The sequence below is a fragment of the Excalfactoria chinensis genome, chromosome 16 (genome assembly GCF_039878825.1).
Source record: "Excalfactoria chinensis isolate bCotChi1 chromosome 16, bCotChi1.hap2, whole genome shotgun sequence".
Classification (NCBI taxonomy): Eukaryota; Metazoa; Chordata; class Aves; order Galliformes; family Phasianidae; genus Excalfactoria; species Excalfactoria chinensis.
Genome location: NC_092840.1, coordinates 11,451,245 through 11,478,641, shown reverse-complemented (window position 1 = coordinate 11,478,641; position 27,397 = coordinate 11,451,245). Strand labels below are relative to the sequence as shown.

The 27,397-nt window shown below is 44.7% G+C and overlaps 2 protein-coding genes across 3 annotated transcripts in view; both read right to left on the bottom strand.

The window, feature by feature from the left end:
- The window catches only part of HIC2 (HIC ZBTB transcriptional repressor 2), a 63,197-nt gene extending 47,393 nt beyond the window's left edge, over positions 1-15,804 (bottom strand). For both annotated transcript variants that reach the window (XM_072351104.1, XM_072351105.1), the window contains exon 1: positions 15,413-15,804. The gene's annotated coding sequence lies outside the window, so the exon portion shown is untranslated. The remainder of the gene's footprint in view (positions 1-15,412) is intronic.
- Positions 15,805-25,556: 9,752 nt separating this feature from the next.
- The window catches only part of YDJC (YdjC chitooligosaccharide deacetylase homolog), a 41,406-nt gene continuing 39,565 nt past the window's right edge, over positions 25,557-27,397 (bottom strand). Inside the window, exon 7 of the mRNA XM_072351030.1 lies at positions 25,557-25,604. Coding sequence (XP_072207131.1) covers positions 25,579-25,604 — 26 coding nt within the window. The 3' untranslated portion in view covers positions 25,557-25,578. The remainder of the gene's footprint in view (positions 25,605-27,397) is intronic.

Below are 27,397 nucleotides of genomic sequence, written 5' to 3'. Positions count from 1 at the left end.
CTGGAGCAGAAATATTTATTTGCATCTCATAGCATTCTTAGTGCAGGCACTACAAGAAATGCAATCCCTCAGATGCTTGGTAAGACAGGAGTCTGGCAAGGAACTTCAAACTAGCAAGATTATAGTAGACAATCACAAGAGCTTTCTGAAAAACCACCCTATGGACCCTGGGCAGAGTATGGGTTGGTAAGAAGTTATATTCATTTAATCTCAATATAACTTTGTCTCAAGGGAAACACACAGTAAGTGGATCCACTCTGTGCAAGTGAATGATGTTGCTCTTTGTAAGATAAACAGTCCAGAACAGCTTACAACATCACACTTCAATCAGAAAGCTGGCTACATCTCAGGCAAGGTGCACATGCAAGCCCAGAAACAGAACTAGGGCAGATTCATATGACATTAGAACTGTCTTGTTTTACCCTTGTTGTGGGAAGCACCAGGGACCAAAACAGAAGACAAGCATCTCCAGAATTAGCAAGTCTGACGTGTAGCTGTGCAAAACCAGAGGCAGGTTCTGTTTGTGTGGCTGTCTTTGTCCTGGGCACAAAGCTGTCTTATCTAGTTACCTTCCACTGCCATCAGCGAAAGACACGCATACTGAGAGTAAGCAATGATTAGTCAGTGTGCTTGTTAGTGTGCTTGTTGTTCCAGTTCCCTGGAATACCTAACATATTCCATAAGACTACACAGGGATTGTGTCAGTCCTTGAGGCAAGGAAAGTTAATTTAGTTGGAATAATAAGGATGGAAAAGAGAGTGCTATGATAACAGTAGTCTACTCTGGTAGCAAAGTAAACTGGAACACAAGGAATTAAGGTTCTCTTCCTAGTCCTTTCCATCCGTCACACAACCTTGGCTTCATAATGCAGCTCTTTTAAGCTCTGCCCTTTCTCACTTTTTGCCTATCCTGTCGTCTTTCAGGGAAGAGATTGTGTTGTTCAACGCCTAGTGAAAGCTTCAGGGCTTTGCAGTCCCTAAACTAAACAATGCTTTTGTATAAAGTCTTTGCTATAGAGCAGTTTATGTACCACCAACTACAAAATCTCATATTCTTATGTAAATTGTTCTTCTGGTACCCTGAGAATTATAATGCCAGAATCTGTCCATCTGAGAAGGAAGGACCAGGCAATCCCACAAGGACATGCCAAGGCCGTATTATCACATCCATAATGAAGCACCTCTAGGGAGAAGACACAGTTAAAATCTTTCCACCCCAGTAGAGGTGAAAGACAAGATACCCTTCTCTTTAAACTTAACCCTCTCCCTTCCAAAGAATGCCCGGAATTTCTACTATTTCCCAGCAGAGACTGGAAGGCAAAGACTTGGCATAGGGCAACACAGATAAGAGGAGTTGCCTTCGTAGATTTTAACTCCACCTAATTGCTTAGGGCATGTGATGTTTAGAGGAAAACACATACACGTCTGTCAGAGAGACTTCAAATCACTAGTATTATTCCAAGAAAACAAAGTCTAGTTTACATGTGGCTGCAGTATATATAACACGTTTGTAAAGCTGTAGTATAATTCAACTGCTGCAGGTTTAATTTACAACTCAATGATACTGTTTTCCCTCTCAAAGATTGCCATTTAGGATCACTGAAACATTGAATAAAGTCTTAGCTGTCTTCTGAGAGACATGGTTAAAGTTGCCTTTGGAAGCCTCTCTAAGCAAGCCACATTTAAACACCATGTTTTGCAAAAGCGCTTATATTATCTTGCATGTGAATTCAAGTCCTTTTACCAGTTTAAAAGTTGGGCTGGGACAATTTGCTTACATTTGGAATTCTTTTCCAAAACTAATGGTATGTGGGATTGAGTTGTAGATATAAGACAACTGGATAAACTGCTATTATCTGCTTTGCATCATGCATGTACCATCTATAGTTTTCCTCCTAATCTTTGTTCACATGTACAACCCACTTCTACAGCAGTTGCACATTCAGCATGCTAACTATATTATTCTTGGCCATCCTGCTAAACTCCCAGTATAAGTTAGATGCACGGTAGATGTGACCGTGATGGATTCCCAACAGTTTCTAGATGGCTACAAATGATAACTGGGCAAGGGTGGAAGTTTTGATATGTAGTCATGAAGCTGAGAGCTCTTCTATTCAAATAGGGTGTTGGCTGGTACTATCTCTGTCACTTATCTGGTGAAACTAGATTACCAAAATGTACTATGCTTAGGGCTACATCAGACTGCCACTTGGAAGCTCCAGTTAATACTACACACAGCTGCCAGATTGCTTAGCTAAATTTCACATGGAGATCACACAGAACAACTGTGATTACTGATGTACTGTTTGTTTCACATTGCCATTCAAGGAGATATATTTGCATCATTAATACCTTGTATGCCTTGAGTGATGGCTATTTCAGAGACTGTGTATTTCACTGTATACTGACAGGCAGCTGGTAGCAGAATCCTAACTCCGCAGCAGACAATTTTAAGTCTCTCTGATCTGCAAGTTTGGGTGGCGCAATATCTGCTTAGGATTCTCACACAGAGCTAGGACCCTGCATGAATTTATTCTAGTGCTTCTTGAAAGAAGAGAGAGAGGAAGGAAGAAAGAATTAGTCCCAAAAGCATAACAGAAATTTGTGGAAAGCTAAACTTATTGGCAGAACTGACCTGCAAGTTCCAGAACATTAAGAAAGAATGATGATCTTCAGATTTTCTCATAGTGTTCCTCTAGGCACATAATATCTTCTTTTCTTAATGCAAGCCACTTAGGAGCAACAATCAATGAAATAAATTAAGTACAATAAAAATACTGGGTTTAGGATAAAAATGTGGTTCATACGCATGGGCTTGTAAGGAAAACTCAGCACAGTCCTACGCTTCTCGTAGGTAAATTCTGAATTTTCATCCCCTTGTTCACAAGCCAGGCAGAATAAAAATATCCACCTACATTAAACCAAAGGGAGCCACTCGTAACCCAGACACAACCACAACAGACATTCTTGACAGTCACTGGCTTAATAGAACACTGCTTTGTGGTTATACCCACCACTACGATTTCACATTGCAAGTTCTAGCACACTTAATTTATTCCAGGCCATACATCAAGTATGGTTATTAAAATATAAGATGGCATTTGAGATTGAAACTTTCTTTTGCAGTGTGTATAGGAGGAACAGAGTTGGGACTGTGAATACAAGAGTATGTTAGTACATGAACACAAACTTGTAGCCATCATTGAGGAAAAACAGTTTGTCTTTAAGAAAAGAAAAGAATTCTAAGAATAATCAATTCCATTAAACAGCTCTATAAATCCCACAAAAGGCAGTGGGTAGCTACATCCATGAAGTGCTGGGTACCTCCCACACAGCAGGTGCAACTGCCTGTGACAGCAGCCCTGCAGCAGCCCTTCTGCTGGGGATTCAGCCAAGGGCTGGAGCAAGAGTCCCTTGTTGCCCATGCTCTCCTATTGTTGCCCGTGCTCTCCTACTGCACTCTGTTCCCTCCTAAAGGGAAGCTGCCTTATGTACAGACATAAAAGAGGTGGCAGAAGGACAGCCTCATTTGGAATGCAGGGCCCAACAGCCACCAGCAGGTAGTAAGTGGCACACTGGCTAAACAAATTACTTCTTTTAAGTACAGTTCATGAGTTTCACTTTGTGTCAGGCTTGACTGTTCAGTGACTTCCCAGTGACTGTGCCATGCCACTGTCCTCTCACTTTCAAAGCGTAGCTTGGTTGCAATTTCAAATTTATAGGCAACGGGTGCCCCTGCAATGACTGGAGAAACCCTTGGGGCTTTCATTTTGTGCTGGCAGCTCTCAGATGACTTTAGAAACAAACCCCCTGAGGCCATGTGGCAAAAGAAGGCATGAAGGCACAGAAGATTCTGGCTTTGTTAAAACTTGCAGAAAAATGCATGTCCTCTGTCTTCCCCTTCGAGTGCTCCACGTGTGCTGTCATGTCTCTGGGCCAGTTATAGACACACACTATTTAAGAAATTCAGGCATAGCATTTTACCAACAGAAAAGCTTGATGAGTTGGCCTCTGCTGCTCGGCACTAAGTACTGGAACCTATTTTTTCCTGTTGTAGCTGAACACCAAGCATAGATTAGTTCAGTTATTTCACACAGGGACACTCATGTCTTGTATTATTTTCTAATATTTATATTAGAGAAAGAGTGCATATGTGGGCATACAATAAGTAATAATGTAGTGAGACGACTCGGTGCTCTCCATTGCAGGAAATGAGACTACATAGCTTCTCTCCAAGCTTTGTGACCCAAAGGCAGCAGAGACCGATCTCATCTGCACACTGCATCTTGGCTGCTGGGCCTGATCTTAGCAATGAGCACCCTTAGCCTACTCATTTCAATAGGATTTAGAGTATTTGGTATCAAACCCTCCTTAGTCACAAGTTCCCCTCAGACATAAGGGCACATAGTCCTGGAGAAAAGGACTTTGACATAGGCTGGAGGTTTGAAGCTGAGAACAAGTGGGTATTGTAAAAGCAGAAGCTTCAATCTAACCACTGGTATCTAGCAAGACAAAGCAGCAACACATCCAAGTTCATCTCTTCTAGAAGTTTCCTTAGAACTTTATCATATGACTCTTGTGCTCCAGAAGAATCAAACACTGAAAAGTACATCAAGGGAAACAGGAGGACACATTCAACAGAACTGCCTGAAGATTTTCCTGCAAGTCACAGAACCACAGAATTGAAGGGGTTGGATCATGTAGGCCAACCTCCCTGAATAATCATTCTTCCCTACACATATGAAGCATTGACTCTACCTTCAGTGAAACCAAAAGAGAAGCTTGGTTTATTCCCTAAACATTAAGCTTTTTCAATGTCAGAATAGGCTTTACAGAGAAGATCTAAGGAGTAACTTAATGCTAGCTAATAAACTGCTTCATTACAAAAGGGAAGATTGAAACCCTTGCGCAAGCAGACATCCCAGCCACAAGCCTCCCCTGGCACAGGAGCATCAGAATCTGTCTGGGACTTTTATGCGGGGAGCACCAAGGCAATGAGCACGTGACATACATCCCACTAGTCTCAGAAGGTCTTGCCCATTTTCTCTCTGAGAACTCTGACCTCACAGCAAGTGAATCAGAGAAGAAAATACATTAATCAGGCATTCACTCAGTCAGGCTCAGGTTTTTAACCCAGGGATCTGAATCAGCTTTCTCACCTCCCACTTTTTTCCAGATATAATTAGTCAGTATCTGCCCTTGCAGCCAACCCGCTGCTGGGGTGGTGGTGTGGGGAACATGGAATGAGCAGCTACAACTCCCTTGCCCAGTGTCACATGCTGTCCTGCTGCCTGCTTTCCTAAAGGCTGCAAAACAGTGGAAACAGCTTCCAAAGCTCTGCCTTGCAGAAACTGGCATTCCCTCATTACAAGTGGGAAGGGAATGGAGTTGTGAGCAGCTACCCCATGCAGCCTCCTGCTTCCCTGCAGCAGCTTAGGCAGGCTCAGACCTATCCCAGCCACACCTCTCCCCATTTAGACCCAAGCCATGCCAGCTCCACACACCTGTTGGAGGCTTCCCCACATTTTAAAGGAATCCCCAGAAGGAGATTTGCAGGTGCTTCACTACCTTCAAATGATTCAGGCAGCAAATCAGCTCGGGAAGGTGGACCCACAGTACTCAGTGTGGCTCTCTGACCTTTTCCAAAGTGTTCTCAACCCATCTGGCTGGCAGAACTGAATATGATAGCTAAGCATTTTCAAAGAAACATGTGCTTTTTAAAGCAAGTTGGGATTCGGGTTTTTTCATTTGGTGTTTGTTTGTTTGTTTGTTTTCATAGAGAAACTTTACAAAGGCATCAGTAACATACCTACAGGAACTTTGCAATTCTAGATTAAGAATATCAACAAAAGGCAGGCATGCAAGTCAGGGTTGGAAGCAGGCTTTTACCTAACACCAGCCTCACCAGGCACGTGAAAAATAAATAACCCCCCCAAGCTGTTCTACTTTACCCAGCAGCTATAAGGCACCAGCCCTGCGCCTCAGGCTGAATTGTGCAAGCTCTTACTGCAGCAATCACACTGGGTTCAAGCAAAGTGCCTAAGTAAGCATTTGTAGAATATGACTCCCCACCCCAGTCAGTTATCTATATTGCACCTCCTTGTGCCTTGTATTGCAAGCTTCTTAGCCGGGGATGTGGTCTGGAAGTATATTGTCAGCTGCAATGTGCTTTATCTTCATTTATAGCATTAAATCTAATTTTTGGTGCTAAGTGCAGCATTACCCTTACAATGACATCTATTAGAGACAGTTTCCCCTTAGGATCTGGTCTGACCAACAACCAGTTTACACTGTTTGTTATTTTATTTCAAAACCAGCATATTCGTATTACCTCTCCACTTCTTTAATTTCAAGGATTTTGTTGAAAAATTACAAGATAAGCACTCAATTATGGAAATCCTGCACCTTGGCACTATGCTGACTTCCTTTCAGATGCTTGCCTCCTTTCTTCCTTGAAAAATTTAAAAGAAAACTGGGAACCAAAACCGAAATAAAAGCAACAAACATGGCTGCTCCATCTCCAGTAGAGTGGGGTGTGCAGGGGCAGATTGCCATCCCTGAGCCACTGGAACGTTCCTGCCAGGCACCCTAATGGAGACAAGGCAGAGGGGATAGAATGGCAGCATAGCACAGCACGGAGTGGTTAACATGGAAAAAAATCTGTAACTTCCCCTGAAGCCCTGAATTCTGCATGTCACAAAGAACTGCTACTACCTTCTCAGTTAGAAAAACATGACCCTAGCCAGTCAGTCTGCAGCCCTAATGCTGGCAGATAGCCTCCATGCACCAATTTGGTCATCATCGCTATTGTAACAAAGCAGCACCCTGACCATCTCAGAAAGGGCCATGTTGGTTTGGCCCAGGAAGGCTCAGGGTAGGTGTTGGGTGGGTTCTTTGTGTGTGTGGTTTCTTTAAATACATAGCTTTGGTTTGCTTGTTTGTTTTTTGCTTCCTGATGAAGATGCAACCCAAGCTGGTTTAGTTGAACACAGAGGTAGCACAGGTCCACGTGTAACCATGGAGGAAGTGAGCACAAATAGGCAAGTATTCTGAATAATGTCAGAGTAGACGCACATGGAAACGTGCTTGGACTCACCTGGACTCTTTTTCCTTTTTCTTGTCCAACCAGTTCAGGGCTGGGGAACATCCTAAGCCTCTGGCACATGGTGTTAGATGCTCTGAGTATTAGGTATAAAACTACTGATAAGTCTCTTGATAGAGAGATAGTAGAGCTGGTGTCACATAGCCCATGTTCCATTACAAGTGAACTTCCCAAAATTTGGAAGCTAATGGGATATTTTGTTCGTTTATTAGAAGCAAGAGAAACTGGCGTGCTTCATTAGTCATTTGTGTCTACTGAGAGTGTGTCCACTTGTTTGGCCGTGGCTATTGTTCTGCTAGGAGAGAACCTCTGTGCAGCTTTCAGAAAGCAATAAAAAAGGTATCAGAATAGCTCGACATAGCATCATTACATGAAGGTACCAGAGACAGAACTGTACAGTTTACTAATTAAGAAAGCAGAGTGAGATATTAGAGTGGAAAGGATCTTTTTGCTGATTAGGTGAATATTTTAATTCCATATTCCTATGATCCTTGTTCTGGCAGGATCCTTAAAATATATTTACCTTCCATGACTGCCTTCTGCTGTTAGTTAAGCAGCGCAGAGCTTTTAAATAACAGCATGGTTTCCACCACGGCAGCACTATTAAACATACTGTTTTTCTGTGCTTTTTGTTCCTCTTACAAGTCACTGAATTGTTAGTGCAGCATTCAGCATGAAATCTTCCTGCATCATTAGCAGGGTAAAATATTAGACCATAGTGGCTACTACTGTTATTCACTGTTAAACACTGATGGAAATTCAGCCCATCTTTAAACTGTCGCGCCTTTACACATGAGAGTGGAAAGGTACAAAGGCATGAGATTGTTTTTCCAGAATCAAACAGCAAACCAGTGGCAAACATACTGAACCCCTTGTTTTAGTCCTGGTAATACAGATTGTCAGAATCAAGATAATGGTGAATAGTCCTCTCAATTACAGCCATCACTTAAAATTAACAGCCAGAAACCGGAAGGTCTAGCAGAACTGGGATGAGACAGCTGCCTGCAGCTCCTAAAAAGAAGCCCACACTTGGGGAAATACTGGAGACATTCCCTCTCCAGAGACACCACCCATAATAACAGGCCAACACCTCTGCATCCTGGATGGGTATGCAGAACTGCATACATTAAGCTACTTTGAGTTCACTTAAGAATGCTGCCAGCTTGTAAACAGCAGAGTCAGATTTGCTGCCAATATAATTTTTACCTAGAGCAAACGGAAGCGCTTTTCCAAGAATTTCCCAGACTGGCACCATGCTGCACACTGGCACTGCACAACTCAATGGTACAGATAAAAAATAAAAATACAAGCTGCTGCTCAGCGCTCCCTGAAACTGATTATGTAGGGGATATATTTACTTCCGGGAAGAGACTGGTGGTACAGAACAGACCTTCCAAAAAATACCAGTGTTCACTGCAGGGCAATGTTATAGCTGGGGTGTTTCCATGGTTGTGACAATTTTAGCATTGCTGGGAAAAGTACAATAAGGAAGAGAAATGTAGCTGATTGAAAGGACTGGAGAGCTATTTTCTTTATTCTTCTTTGCCCTCCATGGGTACTGCACAGCACTATAGTATTACCCCTTTGGCAACTTAACCATTTTGAAGTTCAATTAAAATTAAGTGCAAGGTGACAGCATTTACAGTCCCTAGTAAGGTCAGGGCCCAATTGTACAAACATTTAAGTATGATGAGCATTTATAAAATAAATGCACACAACAAACCAAGGACATTGTATTCTCCATTCTTTAAACATGAAGAAGACTTAAGTTGCTTAACTTCCTTTATGACCACAGCTTGGAAAATTTAAATCAGTGATGCAAACTGAACCCCGAGTTCCCTAGTCCACAGCTCACTCAGAAGAATCGAATGCATGCACGTGTTCATCCACTGTTGTGTACAATTCATGCATACATGTTCATTTCATAACAGAAAACCAAATGATCAGGGTAAAACATTTCCCAAGTTGCTTTACTTTACTTTTCAAGCACTCTTGGCCAAACACCAGTTTGCTGCCATCTGTAGTTCTACAAGAAAGCTACCATCCTCATGACAAAATTCCTTTTATTTAGCATTTTGGTACTTCAGTCCTTGCTATGCACACTTCTTTAATATTTTTAGTGGATTCTTTGCCAGATAAAACTTCGGTAGATACTTTCCCTACATAGAACATCCATGTTTTTCTTTGAGGACTGAGCATGATTGTGTCATTAATATCACATTATCAAAGAGCATCTGAACTTCCAAGAAAATGAACACAGGACATGAGAAGTTTGATGCAAAAAGTTCCACACAAGAACCATTCTGAATACATTCTAAGGATGAACCAAGAATAACAGAGCAATTCTCCCTCTCTCTCTCACACACACACACAGAGTGAGAAAATGTGATTTGTTTTGCATTTAAAACAGCTGATTAAGAATCACAGAATAAGTGAGATAATAAGGAACTTTAGGAGGTCACCAAAAAGTATTTTGATTTAAAATGCATTTTCCATATACTGCTTTTATATAGCACATCAGAATAGTCAGTTTTAGCATCAATTGGAATCAGTGCTGTATGAGAAGTAGCTTGATACAATTATCAGAAACATTCACACAGTAAAATAATTTTGCTTCTGGTTTGCATCTCAAGTCATTACCTCATCCGCCTGTTTAACTGAAAAAATGCCAAATTTACTGATTTTCTTTTAAGTCACTCATCCACGTATTTTAATAGACACAAACCAGAAAGATCCTACCACACAGGCAAGCAAGCAGGCTCTACAACAAGGTTTCTTGTTGGCTAATTTCAATTTCTAGCTTAAACTGGCAATGCAAATTGCCAATTCTGTTCTGTTCTTTGTTGGACTTCCCAACTCTCAGACTGGCTGGGGGTATCTTGACAGCTATGGAATTGTGATAATTGGAGTCCTACATTAAAGTGTCTTTATGGGTCTCCTAGAAAACTGAATCCACACACTGAACGCTTTCTTATACAATGGGAAGTGAGCACGCATTTAGGGGGAAGGAAATCTGCTGTACACCCTTGTCATCTTAAACCAGTATCAAGAACGTATTGACATTGCTTGCACTATGAGGCTGCTTTTCCAGTCATTGTGTCAGGGCTCTCATTTCAAACCCATGACAAAAGACCAATCCAAAGATAAAATTATCTTGCATATTGTTTGGTTCAATGAAGGAAGGGAGAGTATAGGGCAAACTGATACATTATTGAAAGCTATCCCCTCTGCCTTTACCCAAGAGGCTGAAGGACAGCAAAAGCCTCAGGCCAGCACAATGAAGCAAAACATTTTCTGCCTCCCATCCAGAACCTGAATGAGGACACAACTGGCATCTTTTAACTAAAACTGCAAGAAAAAGAGGTTACTGTTCTTAGTTCCAGCCTAGATCTCTCAGGAGGTTTTACAAAATAAGCAAGTATATCCCATTCTCAAGGCCATTTTGATCTGACTGATTTGAGCAACAACCTCCTTGCACTTCTATGAACTCTCCTTACTGGCTGCTGAAGATTGGGGCCTTTCATCTCCCTCCTTAGCCGTGTGTGCATGTTAAAGTGTTTTCTGGAGAAGAGCTGAGCAGTTTCATCCTTCCTACATTAGAAGGAAAACCCATGCTGAAAGACATCCATTGCTGAAAAACATTTTTCACAAGTTCATTTCTAAATGTCCTCTTGAAGTTTCCAGTTTATAAGAACATTCTTTCGCCCCTTCGTATCTTGTGCATATAAGAAAATGTGATGCAGTTCATCTGCGATCCTAGATAGATTCCCCACCTCTTTCCATTAGTTAAAATCAGTAATTAGAATCCCTGTTCAGGATTTGTGATTAGAAGGATCGCCCTCCGCCCTGCCCTGATCAGACAATACAGGCTCTAGGAAAGAATGGGAGCTGTCATTTCAATAATGCAAAAACGCTGTTGCTTCCACTCCAGAACAGCTGACTTGAAGTGCATGCTAGGCTGTGCTCATTAACAAAATGAGAAATTTGATATATAGAAAGAAAACACTATGTGAGGATTAATCCTGGATTGCAGTTTGTGGCCAGCACTGGGCCGTCATCCAAACACTGATGAAGAACAAAACTTCTCCCACCTGTCAACAGAGGTACAGCTATTGCAATGTTGTGGTCTCCCTCTTACAGATACTGTAACAAACCCTTTTATATGAGCTTAAAATGCAGGATTGACCTCACCATTTTGTTTCTTCCTTGTTTCGTGGGAGCCAGCACTGGAGGGTGAATTTTCTTTCCAGGAATTACTAACAAGACACATGAGTAACTTACAAGTTTGGACAGCGAGCTGGTAATGCTCCTGCACTTCAAGGAAAGAAACCCAGCTTCAAATTGGCATTCTGTTGAAAGCTGGAGATGCTAACAAGAAAAATCAGCTCTCAGGGTTTTTTATTTTGTTGGGTTTTTTGTTTGTTTTTTGGGTTTTTGTTGTTTTTTAAACATTGTTTCTGCTGCTTTTGAGGGGAGTAAGCAAACTGTCATAGCAGATTGCAAAAAAACAAAAAACAAATGAAAACAACAACAAAAAAACACCTAAACAAGCCAGTACAGCTGCTTTGCCTTAGAGCTACAGCACAGCAGTCTGAAATCACTATTGCAATACGTTGTCCTTGCTCCTGATACTACAGCAAGATAGAGACCTATTTAAGCAGCTATAGTGGTTTAATCACTGGTGTTCAATCTCCACCAAAGCAAAGGGAAGTCATCTTTATCTTTAAAAGATATTCTCTCGGTTATGGTTGGGTCAGGACTCTGTTGTTGCAGTTCCACAGCTGAGCCCTGTTGATTTTTCTTCCAGTCCAGCAAGGTGGGTATGCCCACTGATGCTGAAAGGGTCCTTCTTCCCCCTGAGCTTTGCCTGTCACTGTACAGCAGATGTAGTGCCTATGTCACAAATGTGTTCTGTTCTCTTCCATTCTAAGACCACATTTGCTGCTACAAGAAGGGGACCAGAAGACTGGCTTTCTGTAGATGAAACTTGACAACCTCGTCACACCAATACCTTCTGTCTTTCGAGCTATGATACAGTCCTCAGCCTGAACGAGAGGGTTAAATGCTGCACTCAGCACACATAACAGTTCTGATATCAAGGCAGATGTGCTTTGGTTTTCAAATATTATCCTGTTCCACTACATTTATCATCAAAGGTAACAGGAGCTCAAAAATAACCATGTGCAATTTTCTGTACAAAGAATGCCGGGCATACAGTTTATGTTTGACAGTTCTTAATTACTGTGGGCCGTAAGGATGCTGGAAAACATGAAGCCCTGTTGCAAGATCTACTGTTTACCTCAAATTTTATACTGCGACCATAGATTTTGGGTTATAGTGGCTGTTTTAGGAAGTCTCAATCCATGCCACAGCCAAACCAACTAGCATTAGGTTCTGTTCTAGTTGTTCTAAACAGTTAACCAGAATAACTGGAAGATGCACCCTCCTAGGATAAGGCCTCCAACCTTCTCTTTCTCTCTTCCCCACCCCTTGTCACACATCGACTTCTGCCAAACAATTCACCACTGACACTTCCACGTGCCATGCGATACCAAGTGCATCAAGCATCCTGCAATACTTATTACTGTCTACACATCCATAAGTCATTCTGCCCAGCAACATATGCGAATACTAGCGTCAGCTACGTCTTTATGCAGTAAAGGTTTAGAGCTCACACAGGTCCTTGGAAGAAGCCTTTCCAGCAAACACTGAAAAATCACCCCTTTTATGTATGTGCATCTCATCTGCATTTCACGTAATTAGGAAGCATCACTTAAGAAAAACCTAGAGCATCAGACTCTCCCATTCCTCCTGCTTGCACCCCTCCAGCCACATGAGTCTGCTATGATTAAATGATGCATTTTCGATGCGAAAGAACAAACCACTGATGTAGGGCTTCCTTACCCGTGTTAGAGTGGAAAGTAACAAATGCAAGAGGCTGCTTATTTCTAATGCTGATCTCCTTCAGAGTTAAAATGATATGTCAGTAGCAGGTGGCAAGTTTGAAGAACCATCCCCTCCCCTCCATTTTTTTTTCTTCCCCCCCTAAGTAAATACAACAAAGGGCGCACAGAATTGACCTGATGGGTCAACCATCAGAAGTTAAACTGATTTAAATAATTAGACCTACTATGTCAGGCACCGCTGCAAATAATTGCTCCCACTGCTTTTAGGATTAGATTGTTATTGAATAGGTGCAAAAAGGAACCCACGTGCAGTTGCAGGAATAAGTCAATTTTCTTTCAATATGTCATTTTCTCCATGTATATTTGTTGTTAAATCCTATGGAGCAATTTACAGCTTTCTCTTCAGAGCTGCCGTAGCATATACAACGGTTCTGAGTCATAAAAAAATAGTAATAAGTCATCTTGAAATACTGATGTTTATACACTGTATTTATCAAGCACAGCGAACATCTGCTCATGGTTCTGACATCTTCCAATGAAAGTTACTATTGCGTATTGTTTTCCCCTTTAATTTGTGGAAAAGCATGGAAGCCATTCAAATATAAACAGCATTCCACCACAAATTTAAACCAGTGTTGGTCAAAGGACAGTTTATTACCAGAATGCACTTTCGATGATCTTACTGCCCTCAGGTTTATTCTGACTACACAGCAGATAGGGAGATTTCGGTAGCTGCCTGCTCAGACACTCGCTGCCGTACATCATTCATTCATTCTATGGAGAGGCGCACTCGCCCAGCTCGCGGCTATCGACCCCGAAGTCTCTCTCTTCCCGGCACATGGCACCGAGTTTGCGGCGGGTTCCGCAGGGCGGGCAGCGGGCACGGAGCGGCGGCGGGGCCGGGCGCAGCGCAGCTGGCGGCCGCGATAACGGGCAGCGGGGGGGGGGGACGTGCCGAGAGCCGCCCGCCCACCGCCGTGCCCGCTTCCACCTGGGCCGCGGCCAAGCAGAAGTCAATAATTCACTTCTCCCGCCCGATACAAAAGGGGCCGGGGGCAGGCAGGGGGCTGCGGGCACCGCGGGGCTCCCCGAGTCACCCCCCACACCCTCCGACTTTGCTTTCCTTTTACATGCAGGCAGACAAACAAAAAGCCGAGCTGGCACCGCCGGGAGATGCGGAGCGCGGCCGGGTACGCTCCACTTTTGCACGGGATCGGGCAGCCCGCCCGGCTCTTACACTACAGCGGTACGCGCTTCGCAGCGATATTGCCAGCTTGCACACAGAGCATTCGCTATTTTACATTTATACATTATATGTATTTGTCTCTTGAGCGGGGCGGACAGCGCTGCTCCGGCATGGCGGGGCCGAGGCCATGCATTTCCTCCGGGGGCACAAAGCCGGGGGCAGGGTCCTGCCAGCCCCTCGCCGCGGGAGGATGCGCGCTGCCGCCTCCGAGCGCTGAGCCCAGACGGAGCTCTAACAAAAGCCGGAGAGCCGCGGCCGCAGGCAGGGCGAAAGGAGCCGGTGGCTCCGTCATCCCAAAGGGCCGAGGGGGACGAGAGGGAGCCGGGGCAAAAGTTCACCGCGGTCCCCGTTGCGGTGCCCGGTGGGGCAGGGGCTGGCGGTGTGCCCGGGGGCTGCCGGCCTGGCTCGGCGCCTCAGAGCCCCGCGGAGGGACAGAGGAAGGGAAAGGAGGTGATGCGAGTCCCGCGAGCCCCTTCCCTGCCCTCTCCTCCACAATACGGCCGGATCCCCGGCGCAAACACGCCCCCCAGCACTCCGAGGCTCCGCTCCCACCCTTCGAAGGAAAAAAAAAAAAAAAAAAATAGAAAAATTCCGGCTCACTTGCAGAGGGTGAATGGAGATGGAGAGACGGCTGCTCCGGAGCTGCCGCTCGCTCCCACGCCGGCCGGCCCCGCCGGGCAGCAGCTGCGGCCCCCGCCCCGAGCCCGGCACCGCGAGGAAGGGGCAGCGCACGGCCGTGTGCGCGCACACACACACAAATATCACGACAGGAGGGGGAAAGTTTCCAGCCGCCGCAGCCGAATAGTCGCATTTGCAATCCCCAGAACCGCACGGAGGCAGAGGCACCGCACGCACGCCCCGGCCCCAAAAGCAACGGGGCAGCGCGAGGGGAAGGGGCCCCGGGGCACGGAGAGAGGGCGAGGGGAAAGCAGAAATACACGTATCCCATTTTGTTTTCCCCGGGACTGCCGGCGGTGCCGGGCACGGCTACCGCAGAGCAGGGAGCGAGGGGCCACCACGGCGGCTCTCCCGAGCGGCCCCGTGAAGATGGGCAAATAAACAGGGCTGCAAATAAAGAGCGGGCAGAAGGGCTGGGCTGCAGCGAGCCCCGCAGCCCGAGCCGGACGCGCGGCCCATCGCCCCCCCCGCCCCGCGTTACCTTCTTAGTGCATCTGGAGCAGCGGCTCTGCTTCCCCTGCTCCTCTCCTGTCCTCTCGGTTTATACCAGCCTGTTCCTCATCTCACAGCCTTCCTCCCAGCGCCATCTTGCAAGCTTGTGACGTTGGGAGCCGCTCACCCCTGACCCACATTTGAATAGAAGCCAAAATGAAAAAAAGAAGAGGAGAGAGAGAGAGGGAGAGAGAGAAAGAGGGGGAAGAAGAAAAAGAAAGAGCGGAATGAGGAGAGGCGGGGAAAGCAGCAAAGTAAGTGCTGTGCCAGTGTGGAACAGCATCGGCTCCCGCTCCCTTGCCAGCTAGTTTAATAATAAGCAATTTCCTGCTTTCGCGATAAATGTTGCCGCGGTGGGAGCGGGCTGTTCCCACCGAGTGACACGGGCTCCCCCACCCCGAGCCGCCCCTTCCCTGCACCCACACCATGCAGTGCGCCCAGACAAGACCACCGGCACCCAGCAGCCCCGCTGAGCTTTTCGGTGATGAAAAAGGCGTTTGTGAAGATGATCTCCCCCATCACTGATGAGGTCTCAAGTGCACGTTAAGGGACATTGTATAGATTATAAACGGTGCATATATTGGAACCTTAAATGAGCTTCGTGCACAAATCAAGAAAACACGTTCCTGTATAATACAATTTGCATATTGGCTTTTTATCACTCCTGTCTGTTAAGCACTGACAGTGCACTTTGTGCCACCCATGGTGCAGGTGAAGACACGGCCTTTACGCTTACAGGATCAGTAGAAATCTGAAGTTTTGTTTTGTGTTGGCTTTTTTAAATGCACCTATTGGAAGTACGTTGAGGGAAAACGCTATTTGAGTTTTGCATCCCTCCTCCTGCAAAGACATTCGTACACACTTAACTTTAAGCACATCAGTAATCACACTGAGCAAGCAGGGGCCGTTCAGATTCCTGCACGAATCATGCGCAGAGCTTGCCAGACCAAGCTGCTATTTGGTAAAATGCAAAGTTATCCGAGATCGTTTTTATCTTACTGACCATTTCCACAAAGTACATCTGTGCAGAAATCTGAACTGTATCTTCATTCTGCTTCTTCCTGGCAGTGTCATAAAGACAGTAGCCAGTTCATCTGCAGTTACAGTAGCAATGAATGTAAACATTTTTATTGTAATTACGCGGAGTTCTTCCTTTGTCCCGTGTAAAAATCACTGTGTTAGCTGCAAGCTAATAGCTCATTTCTTCTGTGCCATCACTGCGACCCTATGACCAAAACTCTCTGTAGCCCAAGAAAGGTGATTAATTAGTGAAGTGAGCCCAGCATTTAACACATCCCTAAGAATTCCCTGTAATAGCTTCAACACCAGCAACTCTCAGCCACTTTCTGTGCAGATCTCTGCAGCTTGTATGCACTTTAGCTGTGTCCCAGCTGCATCTTAAGCTCTCTGTCTCCACTAGAAAAGGTGTTAAAGGTATTTGCTAGTTGCTCTTCCAGAGTTCAAAGTTGCTTTTTTTTTTTTCCCAGAAGATGGTTTCTCCAGCCTTACCAAATGGGCTCGAGGAGCAAATAAAGATAAGGCAGATCACAACAGCTGTATCAGAAAGGTCTGGACTAGTGGTTTGTTCACAGTACACCCAATAAAGAGAAGAATACTTTAACAGTGCTGAGAACAGCAAACCTGACTGTCAGCACAAGACCCAGTGAAGTAGATAAGGAAAAATTCAAGACTCTTCCCCCACCAGGAAAGTTAATTTGAGATTGGTGGTGCTGCTTCCAGCTGTGTTTTAAAGCTAAGTAGCCTTGCAAATAGCCATGGAGGTGTAGGTAGCCATTTGCTTCATGCTGCGTGAGAGGAATGGGTAAGCAAATACACAGAAGTCCTTGTGCTATGTTATCTAAACAGGGGAAAATGCATCCTGGAGTTATTTCAGGCAGGTTTAGGCAGCTGGGTTTAGAAGGACCTGCTTTCGTAAATCTCTGCGTGCCATTTCAAGACCTCAACAAAGCGCCCGCCTGCCCTCAGTCTTCCTTCCTTCCTTCCATGGAAGCTTACCGCCCTAGGAACAGAGTCAGCAGAACAGCCTGTGTGCCTCTGCCAGTTCACAGGCACACATCTTAGTTCAAACCCACTTTGATCAGACATTGGAACAGAGGTGCCAGGCTTTGTACAGGAATGGCTTAATGCACAGGTGTCTCAGCCTGTCTGCCAACAGTGCTATACAGATTATAACCTATAACCTCTGAGGGTGAACAGATTGTTAAGGTGGGAAGATAGGGAGAAACATCTTAAAAAAAAAAAAAAAAAAAAAAAAAAAAAAAAAAAAAAACGAAGCAAGCAGAAATTAGGTGTCTGGCACCTGGAAATGATATGGTAGGATGTAACACTGTGCTCAGTTTCATGTGTGCATGATAATTATAAGGCTGAAAAAGAATTAATCAGAAAGCTAGACCTGGAGTTGTCACTGGAAGCATGGACATCTGGGGAGAATCTGATGAGCCAAGTAGGAGCATAACCACACCTACCTGGAAAACATCTACAGGCATGCAAGGGAGATATCACGATACCTGCAGTGTCTCCAAGCAACCTCAGCCAAGGAGCCTGCCATCCGAGCAGAGGGTGCACCCTCAGCTTCCAAGAAATCACACCTGTGCGGGCACACCTGGTGCTGGGTGAGACCTGTGCCCGTGGATGTGAGAAGCAGATGTGCTGCTGTGTAAAAGACCAGGCCGAAGGGAGGGGGTGGCACACAGAGTGTAGCCAGGATGCTTTGAGACGTGGATACTTTGAAGAAAGGCCCTTCTGTTTCCATCGGTGCCTTACTTGGTTTCCAAATTTGGCTTGATGTTATTTTTTGACGTTCACTTTGGGACGGGCACAGTGGGGATGCAGCAGTTGTGATGGGTGCAAATAGTAACAAAAGCTTCAGCTTCCTCCCCAGTGCATTGGTGGGCACATCTTCACGTACCATCTTCATGTATCAGCCTTCAGTATCTGTTCAGAAATAGCTTTTTAATGCTGCTTTCAGGCAGAAAAGTTTAATTACACTTCACCCGCCTTCCCAGAGTTACCGTTGGGAAAATACTTGTGCTCAAACTAAGCTGATGACAGGAACCCAGAGGAATTTTAGGGCTTCAGCTTGTTTTTAATTGTTTTTGATGAACAGGTTAATTCAGAAGTACCTCTGGTCCTCCGTAGCTATCGAATAGCAAGTTGATACTCCTCATAACATAAGAGGAGGACATGAGTAGAATTTTGAGTGTTAAGTCAGTGCTGTGAATGAGGAATTAAGTAATCTGAGCAAAGAAAATGCCTTTACGGAAAGTGAATAGAATAACGAGCAAAGGGTGGCCATGTGCCCCGACGGCTCCTCAGTGCCACCTGCCTTCGGGCCGGCGCTGGTGGATGGCCAGTGCCACCTAGCAGGGAGAGCGGTGGTTTACAGAGGGAGCTGCCGGGCGAAGGTGGGCGGAGAGCTTGGAGCGAAAAGGGAGAAACCGCGACTCGAGGAACTCGGCAAAACTCAGGGCAGAGAACGGCAGCGGTCCGTGTCTGAAAGCGAAGTGAAGGTGAGGGCCGGCCGGTCTGGTTTTCCTAATGTAAAAGGGGTTTAGTTCCAACGATAAAGCGAGTTTCCTAGCAGCGGTTTGCAGTTGTCGCCTCTGCAGTGAAAATGTGAGGCACCAGGCATCAGATAAGAGCCAAACCAGGCATCCTTTGAGGCATTTCAGTGATCCAAGTGAAGCCTTGGAATTCTGCTTGAATAGGAACAAAGCAATTGGTGCAGCTCATGAGATGAAGTTATTTTGCTCCCTCTCTGCAGTTTGACCTGTGTCTGAAAGATCTTTTCCAACGTGCTTCGAAGTGTCAGTAGAGGAGACCAAAATTTTATGCTGACGCGTTTTGAAGATAGAATCATAGAATCATTAGGGTTGGAAGGGACCTCTGAAGGCCGTCTAGTCCAACTGCCCTGCAATGCACAGGGATACCACAGACCTTCTGTTTCATAGCTGCAGATGTGCCTATGTATGAATATACTGTCTGCAGGAAAGCCTCCATGCAGTGCTTGATGTGATTCCCCCACTGTTTTCTGTGGTCTCTTGGCAGGAGATGGTGGATGGACACAGAGAATATTACGTTCTGACCTATCTATAGTGATACTTTAATTCCTCACACCACCTCCTGTTGTTACTAATTCAAAACTTGATAGTACACAAGTTCTGCAACGAGCCTTTCCACCATTTCATTCTGATGCAGCTGAAAACCAGACTGCAGTCTTTCAGGAAGCTTACAGGTAATCAAGGAAAATTAGGATTTGTAAATGTAATCTGAAACCTCAGCGTCAAAAACAACACAAAGATCCCCAGAGCAGAGTTAGAGCTGTGCTGCGACTTGTCACAGATTCACCTGAGCTCTGTGCTGCATTTTAAAGGTTCTTTTCAAAATCCTAAGGTTAGAAACTCAGCAACAAACCGAACCAAACCAACACAAAATACCCGCAGCACCGAAGCTAATGCAGTGAATAAAGAGGCTGGTGATGTAGTGCTTGTACAAGTTACTATTTAATACGCTTCTGCTTCTGTATTTTTAGTGATAGAAAGTTTTAATTTTCTTGAAAGAGAAGGAACATACAACATTTTTATTGCTACATGCTGGAGCTCTTTGCCAGGCACTCTGGCATACACAGGGCTGATGCAAGGTTTTTTGCAACTCTAATCAGATAAAAACACTGCTTCCATAATAACAAGGTCTTTGATTTCTGTTGGCCCATGAATTTCATTGCTAAATATGTTTGCTCTGTACCTACCTACAAAACATCTGTATTTAACTATGTCTCCCCGTTAGTCAATGTAATCCATGCAATCACATAACTTCACTATGCTGTGGGAGAGAAGTAAAAACTGAGGATAACAGCAGAGGAACAAAAACATTGTGTGTATGTGTTTAGAACAGAGTGAGGTTTGGCAGTCAGTAACACTGAAATAGGTGTCAAAAGGAAGTTAAAAGAAAAAGGAAACATTTATTCAGCCATGTAAATAATCCAGGAACAAAAATGGACTAGTGCTACTATGAAGTGTGTGAACAAGTAGAAGATGAAAGATATGAGGACTGCTCCAAAAGTTTCAAGATGCTGGCCCACAACATCAGAGGTGGCTGTTGGTGGTACAGCAGCAGGGGTTGAACCTTCCCACCAACGTCCTGTTATGTTTTGTTGCCATGTGACAGATGCCAGCAAGGGAGCAAAGGAGAAGATGGGATAACATGCAGCCACAAAGCTGTTTTTGACAGGTATCCTGAACTATTTCTTTACTGAGATAACTGATTTTCTAAGCAAAAGGAAATGTAGTAGATCTAATCTATGTGGATTTTGGTCTAGCATTTGATAAGACACCACATGGAAAAGTTATTTATTAAAATGAAGAAGATGGGCATTAGTACAAAAAGAGTAAAATGCATAGGGAATTTTCTGAGAGAGAAGTGCCAATAGATTACTATTGGGATAGAGAGATCGCACATCCAACAGCAGCAGAGGCACTTGCTGCCTTTGTGCCGGGCACTGCTGGGCCTTGTGCCTGCTGTGTGTTCTCAGCACGAGGTTCAGATGGGTGTGGATCTATCAGGATCTCTTCTTGTTCTCACGTTAGATATCAGTAATGGGGAAACTACCAAACAACCCAAATTTGGTTGCACAAAGAATCTTTTTGCATTCTAAGTGTCTATGCACTCTGTATGGCAGTGTGTACAGCATGTAGAAGTAATTAATGTTGCAGTCTGGAAGAATGACTTATTGTCAGATGGAGGCAAATCACACAATATGGGCAAGTAAGCAGTTCCAATAATAACGGTGCTTATAGAAGGAAAATATAACAGAGAGTAAACTCTACAGGTTGCCAGATCAGCGCTGAAGCACAGCTTTGTTGCCAGTTGGCAACCGGAGGACAGCAAGATTGATTTTAGCTGAATGCTTCTGAGCTTACATGTTTACCACTGCTACTGAGAGTGCTTCTCCAGCAGTGGCACTTAAGCAAAGAGCAGAGAGCTTGAGGTAGCACGCTTTGGGCAGTGAAGGTCTAACTAACAGCCACCTTTCCCTCCCTCCCCTGCTTGACGTTTTCTCAGTTGCATCTTGGTGGACTGTCACTGCTGAGACAGGCTCACAGTAACACAGCCCTCTCCAGCAGCACGGAATCTGTCTGGAAAAAGAAAGCCACATCAGAACTGTCTTGGAGCAGCTTGTCAGTGTGAGCTCCCCCAGCTGGCACTGCCTCCTGTAACATAGAAACCCAGGAAAGCTCCAGGTTTGGCGAGTTCACTGCACTGGCTTTAATTAAAGTGGTGGAGGAGATAATCACAAGAAGGGCAACAAAAAGGTTAATTTACATATAAAGTGGAGAGCAGAAAATCAGGACTTGTAGCCCATGTGAAGGTTGTTCCTTAAAGCCAAAGGACATGCAAATACACCTTTCACTGTTTATGTCACACAGTAGAAATTACATGTACCAGACAACAAGGAAACCTGTTTGTTACCTGTGCTTGTCAATTACAGGTTGGTGCCATCTCCATCATTGCATGCACACACATGGATGTATATAAACTGTACGTTGGTGGACCCATATGTGGTGTCTGCACACAACACCACGCACGCAGGGGTACAGTCCCCGCAGGGTGCTGCTGCCTGCCCTGCTCTCCTGTTTGCAAATAGATAAAGGCTGGCATGGAAGGGCCTGTGGGCAGCTTGGCAGCACTCTGTAGCTACCTGGTATCAAAGGTCACTGAGCACTACAAAATAAATATGTCCCAGTGCCAGCAGGGCGCTGGGGAGTGCAGGTTTTTCCATTTATCTGCCACCAGAGAGACATTTTTCTTTACTTTGGTATCAGTCTGGACTGTATTTACTGTGATTTTTCATGTAGTAGTGAAAAGATAGGGGTGAAACATACTTTGGTTTATGCGGTAGGGGATCTGCCTTACTCTAGCATGTGCAATGCTGTTTACACATAAAGTGGCTTTTCTGTGCACCTGAGCTGCAAAGAGAAGAAATTCACTGTGTTCTGGGACTTCAGATTCTTTTTATTAGTTTTCAAAAGTGTGGTTGGATTTCTCCGTTTAACAAATGCTCTTCTGCCCCAGCTTTACTGGGGCTGGTGTGAACAAGAAATAATGACACCAGAGTCACTGGAATTATTGGGCAGAAGGAAGAGGAGAATCCAGACTAGTGCTGGTCAGGCACTTCTGTGGCCACCTTAAAATTAAAGTAAGTGTAAATAGTTCATCTGTTACTTTTGTTTTTCTGCTGAAAAAGCAAGAATGGCATGAAATATTAAAGCAAGAAAAGTAATGTTTTTAAAATGGGCTGATAACCTGTTAAAAACACGTGTGTGTGTATTGCTGTTGCTGCTTTAAACGAATGGCCATGTTTTGTTCTTAATTAAGAATTAAAGGGTTTATACACACACGTCTACAGCAGAGACCCCCGGGTGATTCCAAGATGAGGGTAAACTGTAGGTTTTTCTCATCCAGTTGGGTTGAAATTGCTTACCACTTGAACAGCATCTGCAACAGCGTAAGGCACAGAAGCAATTTTTTTATTTGTTAGAAGATGAAAAAGAAATAAAAAAGGAGTCAAAGAGTAAGCAGGCTGAACGGGCCATTAGCACCAAACTCTAAAGATGTAGAACTCAAATAGGATAGAAGGGCCCCATAAATTTTTACAACTCCTTGGAGAAAAACACCGTGATTATTAAAACACGAAACCTTGCTTTTCTAAAATGCTTAAAAGATTAATATAGAAATGTCATGATGTGGCTGCTGGAGGGATTATCCTTAATGGGAATGTTAGAAGTTATTTTAATGTAAAGCAAACACAGCCACTGACGAAAGATCAAAAGTAGAGCAAATTCAGGGCACTTAGTTTCAGGAAAATGAAGTTTGTCAAGAAACTATTTCTACTTTGTTAATTAGAACAAGCGGATTCTCCATAAATACTGCGTATATGTGGCATAGAAAGTGATGGCCTCATCTAATTAGTCATTACCTAACCCAATCACTGACACAGGAGCAAAGCTTAGGCTTCTTTTATGAAAACTTTTGTTCTCTTTCTGGCTTGAGAAAAAAAGTGCGTGTTTCTGTGAAGTTGTGTGTGTGTCCCGGGATCGGACCGTAATCCTCAGCCGTGTGTGCACAGGAAGGTGGTGAGCTGCAGTGCCAAATGCTCACTGACTTTGTGGTCTTTTCCGTGGAAGACTAAATCCAGTGTTTTTTTGTTTTCTTTTCAATCCAGCATTGTTACTTTTTGATGTAAACTCAGCTCAGCAACATGCAGCTCTAGCCTCAGTGTGCGCCTTTGAAGTATAAAGGAAGACTTCAATGTTGCTAATTTAGAGCAAGGAACATACACAGAATTTCCTTTGCTGTCCGGAATAGCAGTTAATTGGCCTTCTGTCCCTGTCTGGTCCCTGCTGTAGTTGGACACCTGAGTCTGTGGAGCCCTCAGCAGTGTGAGCCTATCAGCTCCAGAGGCACTAATTGATTTACAGATTGTGCTGCCGTCAACCTGGGGTTTTTTCCACCAACACGAAGCACAAAACCACACCACACATCGCAGCAGTCCTCACACATTGCTGTCCTTGTTTCCCTGTGAAGGGGTCGGCCGTACGGAACACAGGTTCTTTTCACACTCGGATCTCAAAAGTTCCAGCATGTCCAAGTCTGCCAATTTTTGTAAAAAAAACTTGCCCAGGGAGTAAAAAAATGCGAAATCACTCCAAGCAGTGCAGAAGTTCCCTGATTCGATGCATGGTGTCACACGTGAAGCAAGATATTTCTTGCAAATAATTGCAAATATTTATAGGGGGGTTTTGTTCAGTTTCCCAAATCTGCTGCCTCTTTTGCTTGCCTAATCCTGAGCATAGAAATAGATTCCACTGAAATTAATGCCATTTTTACCTGCTTGAAAACACAGAAAGAGCCTGCGACTTTTCTATTTCCAAAATAGCTCATTTTCATAACTGACTTGATAATAAGTTCCTTGAATGTTACAGCATTCAGTGCATGAAGATACCCTGCAAGCCAGTACCTGTGCTTTGCAGCTGTGTTGCCCAACGTCCTCCTCTTTGTGCAGCCTCAGCATCCATGGCAATGGCTCTTCCTGAATCTGGAGCAAAACAAGCTGTTCTTTATGTTGTGCTTCTTGATGTTGCTCTGGCAAATGAGTTAGCGTCAATATTCTTCATTTTTCTCCACCATCTCCTGATTTTCTGAGGTCTTAGCAGATATCACTCTATGCCAAGAGAGAGGTTTCTTTGCACCTGTCCAGTACCCAGAATCAGGAACATCTGTGCTGCCATGTGGCAGAGAGTAATGGCTCTCCTCAAAGTCACAGGTGTAACTGGTGTAAAATGGGACGGTCATTTGGGTAATCACATCTAACATAGCATAAACTAGGAAGTATCTTAATAGTGGAATCTAAAGCAATTGAGCTTTAACCACTTTCCATACAGGGATATGCAGTTTCTAGTGTGGTAGAAAGGGCTGACTCCACCTGCAGTAGTGCACTGTTTCTGTTGCATGTGTTCATGGAGGATCACGAGCAGTTACAGGCAAGGAACAGCTTACAGCCAAAGCAAGAATGTGAGAGCAGCAACCAGGTAAAGTGGTTCCTGCAATTCCCAGTTCTCTTGGCACACTGTGCAGATCTTGGCCATATATATCCTCATCAACTCTGGCCTCATCAGTCCATCAGGTAGATATTGGCTATACACCAGACTGGATGCGAAGGGATGTTTTAAGGAACTGCACGGAGGTGCCATTTCTCAGCAATCACGTGCACCCTGCGTACCACATGCTGGAACTGAACCTTGTGGAATGGGCATTGTTGCAATTGCGCAGCTGTGGCCTGGCAGTTTGATGTGCAGGAACTAGCACAGTGGTGTGCTCTAAGTGCGGGAAGAGGATTTTTCCCTCCGTCAGGTTCCTGCAGGATCTGTGCACAGCATGCAGGTAGCACCTGGTGATCAGGCATTTGCTGAAGAAGTGCACGCAGCAAGTATGAAATGCATTTTATAAACAGTCTTTTATATTAAAGACACAACACACTGTGTGTGGATGCAGTTCCAGGCACAGTTCCATGTAAAGTCGTTTACCCTTTAAATGAAAGCAGTCTTGAAAACCGCTCTATCCTCATATGTGCAGGTTTCAGTTTTGCATGGTAAGGTGGATGTCTGAAAACAAGGAGCAAATTAGTGACCTCTTGTGCAGCAACTGCCAAGAGCCCCGTGGAGAATACAAGCACAGCTAACCAGATACGGTGAGATATAACAGAGGAAGCTGCATGTAGATATGCAACGAGTGAGCTAGCAAGCTGTAATACAGGGACCTTGGGAAAGCTATGAAAAGGGAGAGGATTTCTCATTTTCTTGCTCACAGATTTTCATCAGGAAATGAAGGGGCACAAGTAGGAGTCTGGGTAGCCCAGGGGAGAAGCAAGCTGGACCAAAAATGACATCCAGAGCTTGCAGTCTGCTGCCCAGCCCGTGTCAGCGCCGCAGCAGCAGAGCCTGAACAGAGAAGGGGCAGCACAGCAGCACAGCCATCTCCTGACATCTTGTGGCTCTGCTGCAGAGTACAGCAGCCCCTTCCCCCCGCAGCCTCAGGCGGGGTGTCAGCTGGAGCTGACCTTGGCATTAACCGCAAGCCCTGGAGATCCGTATATATAGCCACATTACTCTCACAAATGCAAGGCCACTTCTTTTTACCTCCTGTGCAAGAATGAATGCATTGCGAGGGAGCCTGTGTTTTCACAAGTGCTTGTGTGTGAGGCTCACAGTGATTTACAGCAGAGGAACCTGAATTAGCATTACGTACAGATAAACATAAACTAAATCCCTGATCCTGCGCTGGTTATCCTCCCTGTAGCAGGTGGAACAAAACCCCGATCCAAGCCCAGGTTTGCTGTCATCTCTCCCAGCCCCACACGCTCACATGCAGTGCAGTCCAGCCTCTGTCACCTGAAAAGCATCGTCCGTTCTTGAAATACTCGTGAAGAGTCTTTTGTCTCCTCCTCTAAGTACCTGTGTCTGACTCTGGACTCAATTGGTTTCAGAAAAAGGTGAACCACAGTGAATTTTTTAAGCAGAAATCAAGATGTTTTCTGGTCGTTGGGTCCTGTTGAACCTCCTGCAGTTCCTCATTATACCAGGCTCTTGCTCTGTCTGGAATCACTGTGGCGGGGCAGAAGGCACCAGGGATGGGGCTGGAGCTTTCAAATGCCACCCACCGGAGACTGGTGGAAGGAAGTGAGCAGACTTTGCTGCCGGAATGACAGAGGAAGGAGATGGAGCCATCTGGCCGGGAAGCCCTTCAGGGAGCTGAAGGGTCATTTTCCTCTGTGTCTGTGGAGTCCCATTAGACCTGCACCTCAGGGAAGCAGGCATCCTGCTTTGCTTACCACAGCAACCTTCTGTTTTACCATACACGCATCTGCAGATGTACAGATACACCTATCTGCAACAAAGCTCACGCTGGGAAATTCAAGGTATTAAAAAAATTCAGCTTCTGAATAAGTGTGGAATGGATTTGGTGGCACTAAAACATGAGAGATTTCCCCCAGTCCTCATTATTTTTTCAGTGCACCCAGGGCTTGTAATTTAAGATAAATACCAAACAAAGAACAAAAGACTTCCTTGCTCTTCATACGTCTTTGAATTTGTCGTGGTCTCAACAGAAAATAGAAGTGGTTCTGATGTGCAGGAGCTATATTCAGTAATGAAACTTGCACTGCCATCTTGTAAGATAAGTTAGTTTTCCCTGGATACGTGTTACCAAAATTATGGCTAAGGTTCTCATAGCAGTGACTACAGGACACATATACCATTTCCAGTACAGCTCTTTCAGCCCCTTTGTTAAAGTCTACTGCTGGTATACAATTGACTGGTTGTGGCTTGTGGCTGCTCTGTGAAGAGAAGTTATAAGCTGAAAGTGATACCAAGTGTTACACAATGGGGAAACAAGTCAC